This window comes from Lissotriton vulgaris, chromosome 2_1 (genome assembly GCF_964263255.1).
Source record: "Lissotriton vulgaris chromosome 2_1, aLisVul1.2, whole genome shotgun sequence".
NCBI classification, from domain to species: Eukaryota; Metazoa; Chordata; class Amphibia; order Caudata; family Salamandridae; genus Lissotriton; species Lissotriton vulgaris.
Window position 1 is genome coordinate 1,791,539,248 of NC_141687.1, and position 14,414 is coordinate 1,791,553,661.

Consider the following 14,414-nt stretch of genomic DNA (forward strand, 5'->3'; position numbering starts at 1 on the left):
ACCGTTACCTACAGATCAAACATACGCTCGCAAAAGCTATTCCACCAGGCACTGATCTCCCAGAGTCGTCACCACTTGAGGACAGATTGTTGACAGACATGACTAAAAAAAGCAATCTCCCTGACATATCGTGAAATTATAAATAACCAGCGAGATCCAACGGCCACCCTTCGTGAGAAATCACAGGCCAAGCTGGGGGAGCTGGACGAAACGGACAGGCAGGAGGCGCTCGAGTCTCCACACGTAGGGGCCATACCCTCCAATTTACAACTAGTGCAATTCAAAATACTGCACCAAACATATTACACAAGAATGACATTACACAAAATTGGTAGAACCGACACTCGGTTGTGACCGAGGGGCTGCGGGATACCAGGCACTTTCTATCACAACATGTGGGATTGTCCCAAAATTATACACTACTGTCGAGGCTATCATGGATGCAATCACTCAGGTTTGTAGACCTACTGTCCCCCCAGAACCCAAGAGATGTCTCCTCAACATTTGGGAGCCGACAGATCTTGATCATGCGGCTCAGGACTGGACGACTTTGGGTATGATGCTGGCTAAGCAAAATATAGCTCAATATTGGGGAGCTCAGGTCGTCCCCACACATCGACAGTGGTGTAGCGACATGAATAGTGTAATGGTGGCAGAGAAGGTGGTCTTTATCCACAGAGGGTGGCCCAAGAAATGGACATGGGTGTGGGGGAAGTGGAATACTTTCAGAGGGAATATATGTACCCCACCGCTTGAAAAGTCGGACCGGGACCGGAGCGATTTATGGACATAATCTTCTTTTGAGAAAGTTGTAATTACTGCAAGAGTAAGAAGGGGGCATGGGAGGGATACTAGCGATGCAAATTTACAAAGACGTTACTCAAGTGTTGGCACAGCTGTGTAATTTGTATGTACTTACAATTTCAGATTTCTTTAATCAGCATCGATTAATGTAAAAAAACAATAAAAATGTTTAAAAAAAGAAAGAAAATATGAATTTAAGAGTTTTTCACTACCACAACAAATAAAGGTTAAAAGTACATTGCCAACTTTTTAAATAGACTGAACCATGCCCTATGGGCTGGTTAGGGGCTCCCTAAGGAGTGATCTATATGTATTATAAAGGGAGGTTAGGCCTAGCATAAGGTTTATTTTGCCAGGTCAAATTGGAAGCTTAAAACCACACCTACAGGCTGCAATGCCAGGCCTGAGACATGTTTAAAGGGCTTCTAAGTGAGTGGCACAATGTCTGCTGCGCTCTCACTAGTAGCATTTGATTTGAAGGTCCTGGCTACATGCAATACCACTTTATTAGGGAATTATAAGTCAATTAAATGGGCAAATTCGGTGAAAGCTAATTCTATTGTATTTTAGGGAGTGAGCACATGCACTTTAGCAGTGGTCAGGTCAGCAGTAGTAAAGGCCAACAAAAAACGACATCTGCAAAAATGGAGGAGTAAGACAAAAGGTTTGGGGGAGGCCCACTCCAAGGCCGAGAGGTCTAACAATCAGCTAATATTATTTAATTTTCGAATCAGCCATGGACCTTTGAGTACGTGTTGCAGACCCTAAACTGTCTGTGGATCATAGGATAAAAACAGCTGGATTAGATTATTGAAATTCCCTAATCTGTGGAATTATAAAAATTCAAGTAGCACCTCATAAAGTAGTGATTTATGATGCAGGTCAGTTATTCCTGAGGAGCAAACACTATTACCAATCACACCTGTTCTCACCACAGTTCACTGGCTACTGATATCTGTAACTCCCATCTTCAAAATGGCCTGACTAGCTATTGATAGACCCTGGTTTCCCAGAGCACCTGGCACAAAACTATTACAATTTCAGAAGACTGCACTTACTTTAAAGTTACGAGACTACACTTTTTGAATTTTAAGTACTTCGTCAACATCTTTTTTCTGGGTTACACAAGAAAAACCTGGAACTTTCTCCCACTTCAATTTTGCATTATTTTTATTCCATACGTTTTTTAAAGGAAAGATCCTAAAAATCTCCATTTGATAGGTACTTGCTATCCAGCTCCACTTGAACTCATTTGCTATATAATATTCCTTTACTTTTTGCTTTACATATTTTTATGTGCCTTAGACACTGAACACTCTTTAATTAATTTCGAACAGGATAAAAAAACATGGTGGCTCTCAACATGTAAGCAGATGTTTGCCTTTATTCAACTAAAACTCAAAAATGAATGACTAATAATACTTGTGCATTTAAAATGCTGTAGATGCGGGGGTGCTAGGGTTCTAGGGCAGCATGATGGCCTCCACATAGCGAGGCTCTGTTGGCCAGGGAGCCTAAATCTGATGTTACTCCATCTCGCAGAGGTATCATAAATCAATCAATAAATCAGTAGGTTAATTATTAAGCGTGACAAATCAACTGTGAAGTTCTCAAGGTGCGGGGCTGCAAGTTCTGATGTGCGCTAAAGTTCAGTTGAAGAGCCAGGTCTTTAGGTCCTTCCTGAATTGAGTCAGCAACAGGGTTAGCCTGGGTCGGAGAGGCAAGGTGTTCCAGGCTTTGGCATTGAGGTAGGAGAAGGACCATCCTCCGGTCCTGGTCTTGCACATCCTAGGGATGGTGGCAAGTGCCAGTTCAACAGAGCGGAAAAGTCTGGTGGGTACGTGGAATGAGAGGCGGTGGTTAAGGTATGCTGGTCAAGCATCATGGAGGGTCATGTAGGTGTGCATGAGGAGCTTGAACGTGACTTTTGTTGACTGAGCGTCTCAATGGAGTTTTCACAGGTGCTCGTAGATGTGGCTGCGGTGGGGATGTAGAGAACCAGTGTAGCTGCTGAGCTCTGAACATTCTGCTGCTTCCTCACGAGTTTCTGGGTGATGCCAGCGTAGAGTGCATTGCTGTAGTCAAATCTGCTGCTGATGAGTGAGTTGGTGACCGTCTTTCTGGCCTGAGTGGGGATCAACCTGAAGGTCTTTCAAAGCAGGCAAAGAGTGTGGAAGCATGAGGAGGAGATGGTGCTGATCTAGCGGTTCATTGTGAGCGAAGAGTCTAGAATGATGCTGAGGTTTCAAGGAGTTTCCCCAAACAGAGGTGTTGGGCCTCAGGATGAGAACTTCGAGCTCGTCCGAGTTGAGCTTGAGGCAGCTATCTCTCATCCAGGCAGCGATGGCATTTATCCCGTCGTGGAAGTTATTTCTGGCAATTGCGGACTCGTTGGTGAGGGAGAGGATCAGTTGGGTGTCGTCGGCATAGGAGACTAGGTTTAGTCCGTGGTCCTGACTACGGCTGTGAGCGGGCCATGTAGACGTTGAAGAGGGAGGGGCTCAGGAAGGAGCCCTGGAGCACTCCGCAGCCGATCTTGATTGGTTCAGAGAGGAACGGTGGGAGTTTGACTCGATGAGTTTTTCCAGTGAGAAAGGAGCAGATCCAGTCTTTGTCGTGGATGCCAGCGTCGTTGAAGGTGGCAGAGGTCCAGGAGGATGAGGGCTTCTTCTTCTCTCTGGTCGAGGAGGGAGCAGGGGTCATCGGTGGCGGCGAGGAGTACAGTCTTGGTGTGGTGGTTGCTTTAGAAGCCGGATTGAGAGGAGTCCAGGACGTGGTTGGCTTCAATAAACTCAGAGTTGGGCATTGATGGTCTTCTCAATGACCTTAGCCGGGAAGGGGAGCAGGAAGAGGGGTCTGACATTCTTGAGGTCGGTCCATTCAGCGGATGGTTTCTTCAGGAGGGGCTTGATCTTGGCGTATTTCCAGATGTCCGGGAATGTGACAGTCTCAATGGAGCAGTTGACTGTGCTGCAGAGCTCGGGAGTGATGTAAGTAGTGGCTCTGTGGAGGATGTGGTGAGGGCAGGGGTCCGAGGGTGTTCCGGAGTGGATGCTCTTCAAGGTCTTGAGAGTGTTGTTTGTGGTTAGTGGGCTCCAGTTGAGCAGGATCTCCTGTGGGGGGGGTCGTCATTGGGTGTGGTGGTGGAATTGCTGGGAAGGTCTTGGTTGTCAAAACTGTCATAGACCTGCTTGATCTTGTGTTGGAAGTAGGTGCTGAGTTTGTTGCAGAAGTCTTGGGAGACTGGGACTTCTGTAGTTTCGCTGTTGGGTTTGGGGAATTCCTCGACAATGGCGATGAGTTTTTTGCTGTTGTGTGTGCTGGTGTTGATTCCATCTCGGAGGGCCATATACTTTGTGGTTTTGAAGAGAAGGTGGTGCGCTGTGTTGGTGGCTTTGAAGTCCATGTGGGCTTCTGGGGTTTTACTGCTCCTCAATCTCTTTTCAAGCCGTCTACAAGTGTGTCTGGACTTGTGGAGTGAACTAACTAGCTTTCTTGGAATGGTGATTGCCAGATGCTTTGAGCGGTGCCAGAGCGTCAGAGCAGTTGGAGATCCATCTGTGAAGGTTGCGTGCTGCATTAACGGCATCTGCAGATGCTGGTGGCGTGGTTGCACTGAGGGTGGCGCTGAGCTGTTTTTCGGTGCCCTTGTTCCAGTTGCAGCAGGGAAGGCGGTGGTGTACGGTGGGTTTGGTGAAGGAGTTTGGAGGTGTGGCTATAGATGATGTTTTTGCTGGCGGAGAAGATCAGGTCCAGCGTGTGTCCCGCTACGTGGATCGGGGAGGCAACTAGCTGCTTGAATACAATGTTGACGAGGTTCTCCAGAAGGGATGTGGTGTTCTGGTCATTTGGGTTGTCCAGGTGGAAGTTGGGGTCGCTGAGTACGATGCAGTCTGTAGATGTGAGAGCCTGAGGTGCAATAAATTCGATGATGGTGTCGGTGGAAGGATGGCGGGGGCCAGGTGGTCTGTAGATGCTGCCAAGGAAGGGGGGGGGTTGGGGTTGTTCTGGACCTCTAAGTGGAAGTGTTCCATGGTCGTCGTTGGGTTGTCCGAGTGGGTGGCCAGGCAGAGGGAGTTCTTGTGGACGATAGCGGTGCCTCTTCCTGGGCGGTCGGTTTGGTTCTTGCGGTGATCTTGTAACAGTCAGGGATGGAGGTGGAGATGTCCAGCTCAAAGCTGGGGTTCGTCCAGGTTTCCGTGAGGAAGGTGATGTCGGGGAAGACGAAGTTGAGGAAGTCCCAGATGTCTGTGATGTGTTTGTGGAGGGAACGTGTGTTGAGAAGTATGTAGCTGAGCTGGTCGGGTGTGCTGTTGGTCAACCGGGCGGCTGGAGGAGATGAGTGCAGGCCTTGACTGCCTGTATGCATCGAATTTACTGTTTGCAGGACATCCTCTGCACCCTGTCCTCACTTACACCAGTACCTGCCAATGATTACTGCACTTACAAATCGCACTGCACCTTTCCTCCATGTGGCCTTGGAATGCCCCGCTTTGGTACAATTCTGGACCGGAGACTTTGACTCATTTGAACTGATCACCAATCATGTTCCCCAATGCTTGTCCTTAGTGGCACCACTGGGGTATGTGAAGGATACTCCCCGGGGACATGGGAGTTGACCACCATCCTGTTACTGCTGGCTAAGTACATGTCCAACAGGTGATCAGTCTAGAATTGATGATGTGAACGGGAGTCTTGAACCGGGATTGCCCCAGCAGCCCCCCTGAACCACCCGATAGTGTGACGTCATGCTATCTGTGCCCTGATTGATATGTAATGCTGTGCATAATCAGAACTGTGCTTTTTTGTGTGATCGTGCCCCCCTCTTTGTTATTATGTAGCATGTGCAATGTTGTAGTATCAAAAAGCTTAATTTAAAAAATAAATGTAAATGCTTTTCATTGTGTCTCCGTAGGACACTTATCTTTGGATCTCACTGTGGAGTGGTGTGGCTCACTGGTTAGAGGCGGCAGACCCGTAAGCAGAGAACAGCCTGGGACCAGGGTTCAATTCCTGACCCGGCAGGGTCATGGACCAGGGTCAAAACGGACTCGATAATTCTCGCTTCGGCGCCTACTCTAACCAGGGAACACACTCGGCAACTCTGGGCATTAAGCTTGCCTCATCTCTACAACGGCCCCCCACAGACGCTGGGGATGCCTGGTTTCACCTTGCAGATACCCAGAAAGGGACCATCTCACAGGGAAAACCAGGACGAGTTCCCCAGCGGTCTTCAGCGCCAGGATACTCCATGGAGTCGCAGTGCGCTTTACAAGTACACCCACATTTACTGTGCTTAATAAAATGAAATAAAAATTGCAAGACTGGAAAATTGCGGTTTCATGATGTAAAGTTATTGGCATTTAAAGTCAACTGTTATAAACCAGTAAGTATTTATGACATATGATCTACGCTTTATTTGAAATCAAATATACCAGTTCAGAAAAATGCAAACTACTGACTCGTGGTTAAATTCATGATTTATTTAAAGGAGTACAACACTTTCATAAGAAAACATTGTCAAGTATCAAATTGTTCTAAGAAAAGGCTGAGTGTTTAATGTCTAGATCAGCAATGGCAGTATCAAAACTCATAAGGAATACTCCATCAAGCGCCTTCAGCAGTTGGTGAATGATGGGTTAGCACTGTAGTTCTGAAATAATTTCTTTCTCCCAACATATTAAAACATTATCGAAGCAGGAATCGTCAATACATTAAAAACAGACCAACATACCCTATTTACGGTGTTCTTTACTGATGGAACTGGCAGGTGTGGCAGAGAAGTCTGAAAACTGTACAGCATTGGTTTAGGACCTGAGAAAACCTTTACCATCCCCTGCAAGAAAACAAAACACCAAGACAATTATTCAACTGACACGCTGTTCATTTATGAGGCAAGCAGAACCAATCCTAAGAATATTGATTTTAAAAGGCAGTAAATTGCAGCATGCTTGACAACTAAGCCAGAGTGTTTTAAATCTTTCATCTAATGACATTACCTCATATTTCAAAAGAAGCTTAACTTTTCCCAAGCATATCAGACCCACAAAAAAAGAACACCTGCTCAGGCTTCCATTCTTTAGAAGAGCTGTTAGGCGCTCGCCCAAAGAACATGAAGAGCCTGCAGGAGAGTCCTGGCAATGGACTTGGTGTCTAAGTGCTCTATAAGGGAGGAATGCTGCCCTACAACTCATATTCCAAGTCATCAACCGTCACGCTGGAAGTTAAATGTTTAGCTTGAGCAACTACTCTTGTGTTTTGAGTGAACAAACAACTTTAGACAATATGTACCGCTCTCCATTTCCCAAACAGATTATTGGCTGAAAAATGTAAAAAAATAAAACAAAAAAAAATGCACAAGTGACACATGTTATGACTGCATAAAACAGATACGCGAATGTATGCAAATATTAATAGAACTGAACACATTCTTCACTTTGCTCTTAGCGGGGGGGCTAGGTGCGGCTTTGGATGCTGGGGAACTTACACATTTACTGACTTTGACCTTTCTGGGAAGCTTGCCCTGGAAGGGGCGGAGAGAGAGTATCACGTTTATGATTTAAAATGCTTGGAGGAACAGGAAGAAAAGGAGGCTAAAAACAAGTAGTGTTATCCGCTCCCACATCCACTCCCATCGCCCCCGTACCCTCTCTCCCTAACACCAACCCGCACGACGACAACACGGAGCCCTGCATGAACGCTAACCCTCCCCCTCACCCGCACGCTAAGTCCCTGGTCATCCACCCAACCATGACTTCCACCCTTAGCACTAATACTCATCCCACGCTAGACAAGATTATGTCCTTCCTCCTACAACTCAAAGAAGAAATTCACACCATCAAGGAAGACATGCACACCATCAAAGAGTTGCTCACCTCACCCCCTAGATTCGCCTCACGCACCACCACCCCCCCTCTCGACCTGCTACCCTCCCGTCCCGACGACGCTCCTAAGCCACGTCCCTCACATCGGACCGCGATCCATGCCCACAATCGAACAAGCATAACCGCCGCACTCACTGGACCGCGATCCCCACCCACAATCGCAACAACCGCCCCCTTCGTACATGCAACCCTCTCTCTGACCTCGACACCCTCTCCCTCCTCCGCTCCTACGACCAGGCTCCCCTAAACCTCACAACTGCCTCGCACTTCCCCATCCCCACAATACACTCAAATCCCCGTAGATCCTCCACGCTCAATAACAAAACATCCGTCCCAAATAACCTTAGAAAAGTCCCCCTCTCTCTAGTATCCTCATCCTCTCCAGACACACCCCGTCTCAAATGCACTCTCCTAAACTGCAGATCGGCTTCTAAACACTCCTCCGACATCGCTGATCTCATCCTAAGACTGGACCTTGACCTTATCATCCTGACTGAAACATGGTTAACCGAATCCTCTACACCTATAATGGACATTCTGGTTCCCCCTAACTACCACATCATTAGGCTTGACAGGTCTGGCAAGATAGGTGGCGGAATCGAATGCATATACAGGAACAGCCTTTCTGTTCTGACAGTTTCCGTGCCGCCCCTAACCTCCCCAACTTCCTACGAATACATCTGCCTCGATATCATCAGTGATGGAAATCCAATATGCTCTCTCCATGGCATTTACCACCCTCCCAGAGACCACCTCATCTTCGCCCAACAAATGATGGACCTGATTTCAACCAACGCAGGACGACAGCTCACCCAAATATACCTGGGTGACTTCAACCTCCATTGGAACGATCTTAACGATGCGGTGGTAAATAGTCTTAAAAGCTTCCTCAGCGCACTGGACCTCACACAATTGTGTAACAGCCCGACCCACGAGAAAGGCTCTATCCTCGACCTTATCATCGCCAAAGAGGGCGCTACTCAACTTGAGACTATTCAACCCTGTGACTGGTCAGACCATCATATTGTTACATTTCACATCAATGAAAAAGTCAAACTCAACTCGGTTCAACCCACCAGAACTAAAGTCTGGAAAAGAGACCTGAAAAAACTCAACCCATCATCCTTACCCCCGAACAGTCGCGACCTCCTACTCCCCCCTACTGGCGTTACAGATGTCCAATCCCTGACTGACCACTATCTTAGCGCCGTGACCTCAATAATTAATGAGGCTGCTCCCATGCAGCTAAAAAGAGTCTCCGCTAAAATCTCCAACCCATGGTACGACGGGAGTCTCAATGAAGATAGACGAGCCATGAGATTGGCAGAGCGCACCTGGAGGACAGCTCCCTCTGCACTACACCTGAAAACCCTGAAGAAAAAGAGAACCGCCTACTTCAGGAAAATAAAGCGCTCAAAAGCAAACTTCTTCAGCCTCCAGCTCGACCAAGCAAAAAAAAAAAAAATCGCCCTAGAAAACTCTTTGAGTTAATCAGAACACAAGCCAAGGAACAACCCCAACCTCTCAGTACCTTGCAAGAAGCACCCTCCTGTGAAGACTTCGCCACTTTCTTTACCCAAAAAACTGACAACATAAAGAATGATCTCTGCGCTGACGCAAGACTCCACAACACACTCAACTGCATAACACCCACCGAACCTAAAAACAATGCAACATGGTCAACCTTTGAAACCTACTCCGAAGAAGAAATAGGCAAATTGCTCAACACCTTGAAACCTTCCAATCACCTCACGGATCCCCTCCCTGCTAACGCTGTCAAAGATTTCATCCCACTGCTCCTTCCTCTTTGGACTAAAATCATCAACAGCTCGCTCCAAGAAGGAACCATCCCTGACTCCCTCAAAGTTGGACAAGTCACACCTTTGCTAAAGAAACCTACTGCCGACCCGTCCGACCTAAACAACTACCTTCCCATTACCAATATTCCCACTCTCGCCAAATTATTGGAAAAATGCGTTCAACTACAACTGACTAAACACATCGACCTGTTTGATCTCCTCAACCCGCATCAATCAGGCTTCCGGGCAGGACACAGCACTGAAACTGCTATGACTCACATAATTGACGACGCCCTTCAAATCCTAGATCAAGGTGATACCTGCCTCCTCATCCTCCTTGATCTCTATTCGGCATTCGACACTGTCAAACACGAGAAATTACTCGATCTTCTGAGCACAAGAATGGGTCTTCTGGGACTGTTCTCAAGTGGTTCACCTCCTTTTTACACAACAGGTCGCAGAAATTCAAGAGCAACAACCTGATGTCCTCTCCAATACCTGTGTCGTTAGGCGTCCCCCAAGGATCTTCCTATCACCAACCCTGTTCAACCTAGTTATGGAACCTCTCACCACCTTGCTTCAAGCATCCAATGTACTTTTTCACATGTACGCAGATGACACCCAACTATATCTCAAATTACAATCCCCCAACGACATTTTACTACTGAACTCTACGATTAGAAGCACCCAATCCTGGCTTGCTGATAATCATCTCAAACTCAATGCTCTGAAAACAGAATTCCTGCTGATCGCACCTCCCGCGAAGATCCCCATCACGCAAACCTGGCTTAAACAGTTAACGGCACTCAATGTCCAACCCATCATAGTGGACTCAGCGAAATCTTTAGGCATAACCCTCGACTCCAACCTTAACATGCAGCAGCATATCAGCAAAGCCACTAAGGGAGCGATCTTCCAAATCAATACACTGAGGAAACTTAAACCCTTCCTACCAGCCAAAGACTTCCAAACTGCAGTACAAGCTTTAGTAATCCCACAAATTGAATACGGCAGCACCGCCCTCTGCGGTCTCCCGTTAACCAGCACTGCACCCCTAAGAGCCTCTCTAAACGCTGCAGCCAGACTCATCACTGGATCAAAAAAACACTCGCACATCACACCTGATCTCAAAATGCTGGACTGGCTGCCTTTTGAAGCCAGAATACATTTGAAAATCGCCTGCATGACACACAAGGCTCTACATCTGAGCTCTCCCGGATACCTCACTCAGAAGCTGTCAATATCTGGCGGCTCTAGAAACACTAGAGGCACAGACAATCTTCTGCTAAAACCTCGAAGATTCCAGAAGGTAAAAACCTATAAACGCTCTTTCTCAGGAATGGCACCCAGGATCTGGAACTCACTCCCTCCTGAAACCAGGCTCATCTCCTCCTTCACACTTTTTAAGAAAGAAGTAAAAGCTATTTTTATGGCCAAATACACTTGACCTATTAGCTTGGATTTGGAAAGACCCTACTCTGACCTGTATTACTTTGTTCGATCTCTATGACTAAGTATTTCACCTTGAGCCATTTTGAGTTGGAGTAACTCCGCGATTATGTATTTCACCTGAATTATTGTCGCTACTAACTATCTACGCACACATTTAATTCGCTGTTCGAACTCTATGAATATGTATCTTACCTGTATTATTGATGCCACTGACTACGAATGCACACATTTAACTGTTATACTTGTACTATTGATTTGCTGTACTACTTATGTGTAACCCCACTCTCTTGCTGGCATTCCCAGCCGTGTAAAGCGCTCTGATATCTGCAAAGATCCTGTTCGCGCTATATAAAACTTTCAAAATAAATAAATAAATATCACCAACCTGTAACTGCTATACAATTTTACTAAGCCATGTTAATAGCAAAGAGAAGAAACTTAGCCACCCTCTATGTCAGAGTTGGGGCGGGCCAGGTGCACATAAAGCTTCCGTTAGAATGAACTGGCTTAGAACTGGAGCGAAGAAGACAGATTTAGTAGCGGTCTTTGACTGTTAAACCCTTTCGGACTGGGGAGAAATACAAACATAATGCCCAGGATAGAACTGTTAATGTTGGAGTAAGACACCCCAATAGTACAGTAACAAAGAAAGTATCAAGTAGGAAGCTCCAGGGATCAGTATATTAAGGACTCAGTTGGACATAAAAAGGGTATCTGGATCACAAGTCTGGCTGGACACTGTGGTTGCGGCTGTGCTACCTACGTGCCCTTTCTGTCCTCAACTGGTCCATTGCATCCAATGGGAACACCATTGTTAAACAAGTCAAGCAATAAAGATGAATACCTGGAGAAAGATGGAACGGCATGCTTATAACTGTGGACAGAACCAGTCTAATCAAATATACTGACTAGAGAGGGATGCTGCACAGTGGAACAGTCTCCAAAGTTACTTGAGTGGCCTTGATAGAAACGTAACCAGAAGCCAATTTCTCAGTGCATCTCATAGCTGCCCTGTAAAAGCAACAGGACAGCGCCCAACAGAAAGGGAGCAAGGCTACGGCAGGGTCCCTGGAAGGTATCATACAAATCAGGGTGCTGATGCGAAACGTTTACGGAAGTGGCCTTCCATATGAAAATCTGAAAACGTCTGCCCAGTGAGCTATGCCTTTGAGAAAGTTCACATTGTAAAATATAACATTAACACGCATTGGCACAGCCAATAGGTCTCGCCTTTGGGACCTTATAAGTGTTTAGCCATGCAACGGTTGCACCAAGGACATTGTGCTGCATAACTAAATACTTATAAGGTCCGAAAAGCGAGACCTATTGGCCATGCCAATGCTTGTTTGTATTGTTTATTTATTTATTTTATTTTGAAAGTTTTATATAGCGCGAACAAGATCTTCGCAGATATCAGAGCGCTTTACAGAGGAGGGGAGCATGTATACGCAGATACATCAATCATGTTAAAAGTACATTGAAGTGATATCATAAAACAATCAAGTAAGTCAATTTCAGAGTTAAAATAAAAGTACAAAGGGTTCGAACAAGTAGTATAGATGAGTATCGAGTCTTTGTAGTTTTTCCCCAGTAGTGGTTCAAGTGTATTTAGCCATGAGGATCGCTTTTACTTCTTTCTTGAAAAGTATGGTAGAGGTGATGAGCCTGGTTTCAGGGGGGAGCGAGTTCCAAATCCTGGGAGCCATTCCCGAGAAAGAGCGTTTATAGGTTTTTTTCCTCGCGGAATCTTTCAGGCTTTAGCAAAAGATTGTTTGTGCCTCTAGCGTTTCTGGAGCCTCCAGAAATCGTCAGCTTCTGAGCGAGGTATCTAGGTGAGCTCAGGTGGACAGCCTTGTGCGTCAAACAAGCGATTTTCAGGTGTATTCTGGCTTCAAACGGCAGCCAGTTCAGGGATTTGAAGTCAGGGGAAATGTGTGAGTGTTTTTTTGATCCAGTGATAAGTCTCGCTGCGGCGTTTAAAGAGGCTCTTATGGGTGCCGTAGTAGCTAGGGGGAGACCGCAGAGGGCGGTGCTGCCGTATTCTATTCGAGGTATGACTAGTGATTGTACCGCAGTTTGGAAGTCTTTGGCTGGAAGGAAAGGTTTAAGTTTCCTAAGGGTGTTGATTTGGTAGTTCGCTCCCTTAGTTGCTTTGTTGATGTGTTCCTGCATGCTGAGATTGGTGTCAAGTGTTATGCCCAAAGATTTCGCTGAGTCCACGATGGTGGGTTGAACATTAAGTGCCGTTAGGTCTTTAAGCCACATTTGTGCGGGAGTGATCTTCGCGGGTGGTGAGATCAGAAAGAACTCTGTTTTAAGGGCATTGAGTTTGAGATGATTAGCGGCCAACCAAGATTGGGTGCTTCTGATCGTTGAGTTCAAGAGCGTGATGTCTTTGGGTGATTGTAGTTTGAGATAAAGTCGGGTGTCATCAGCATACATGTGGAAGTGTACATTGGATTCTTGCAGCAAGGTGGTGAGAGGTTCCATAACTAGGTTGAACAAAGTTGGGGATAGGGAGGATCCTTGTGGTACGCCTAGCGATACAGGTCTTGGCGCGGACATCAAGTTGTTGCTCTTGAATTTCTGCGACCTGTTATGCAGAAAGGACGTGAACCATTTGAGCACAGTTCCAGATAGGCCCATTCTTGTGTTTAATAGTTCGAGTAAGTTCTCATGTTTGACGGTGTCAAATGCGGAGGAGAGATCAAGGAGGATGAGGAGGCAGGTGTCGTTATGATCTAGGATTTGGAGGGCGTCGTCGATTATGTGAGTCATAGCAGTTTCAGTACTGTGATTTGCTCGGAAGCCTGATTGATGAGAGTTGAGGAGATCAAACTGAGTAATGTGTTTAGTCAATTGTATTTGTGCGCATTTTTCCAGCAGTTTGGCAAGAGTCGGAATGTTGGTAATGGGACGGTAGTTGTTTAGGTCAGAGGGGTCGGCTGTAGGTTTCTTTAGCAAAGGTGTGACTTGTCCGACTTTGAGGGAGTCAGGAATGATCCCTTGTTGAAGTGAGCTGTTAATGATTTTGATCCAGAGTGGAAGGAGAGACGGGGTAAGGACTTTGACAGCGTTAGCAGGAAGGGGGTCCGTGAGGTGATTGGATGGTTTCAGAGTGCTGAGCAGTTTGCCAATTTCTTCTTCCGTGTAGGTGACAAAGGTTGACCAGGTGGCATTGTTTTTTGGTTTAGTGGGTGCTATGCTGTGGGGTTTGGGGTAGAGGCTTGCGTCCATGAGGAGATCATTCTTTATGTTGTCAGTTTTTTGGTTAAAGAAAGAGGCGAAGTCTTCGCAGGAGGGAGCTTCGCACATAGTATTGAGAGGTTGGGGTTGTTCATTGGATTGTGTTCGGATAAGCTCAAACAGCTTTCTCGGACGATTTTTGGCTTGGTCGAGCTGACGGCTGAAGAAGTCTGATTTTGATCGTTTTATTTTCCTGAAGTAGGCATTTCTTTTTTTCTTCAGGTTTTTT

General features: G+C 46.3%; 1 protein-coding gene across 4 annotated transcripts in view; it reads right to left on the reverse strand.

Annotated features, from left to right (window-relative positions):
* CPT1A (carnitine palmitoyltransferase 1A) overlaps positions 1–14,414 on the reverse strand; it is a 404,991-nt gene that overhangs the window by 244,991 nt on the left and 145,586 nt on the right. For all 4 annotated transcript variants that reach the window (XM_086957836.1, XM_086957839.1, XM_086957840.1 and 1 more), the window contains exon 5: positions 6,539–6,640. In XM_086957836.1, coding sequence (XP_086813962.1) covers positions 6,539–6,640 — 102 coding nt within the window. The remainder of the gene's footprint in view (positions 1–6,538; positions 6,641–14,414) is intronic.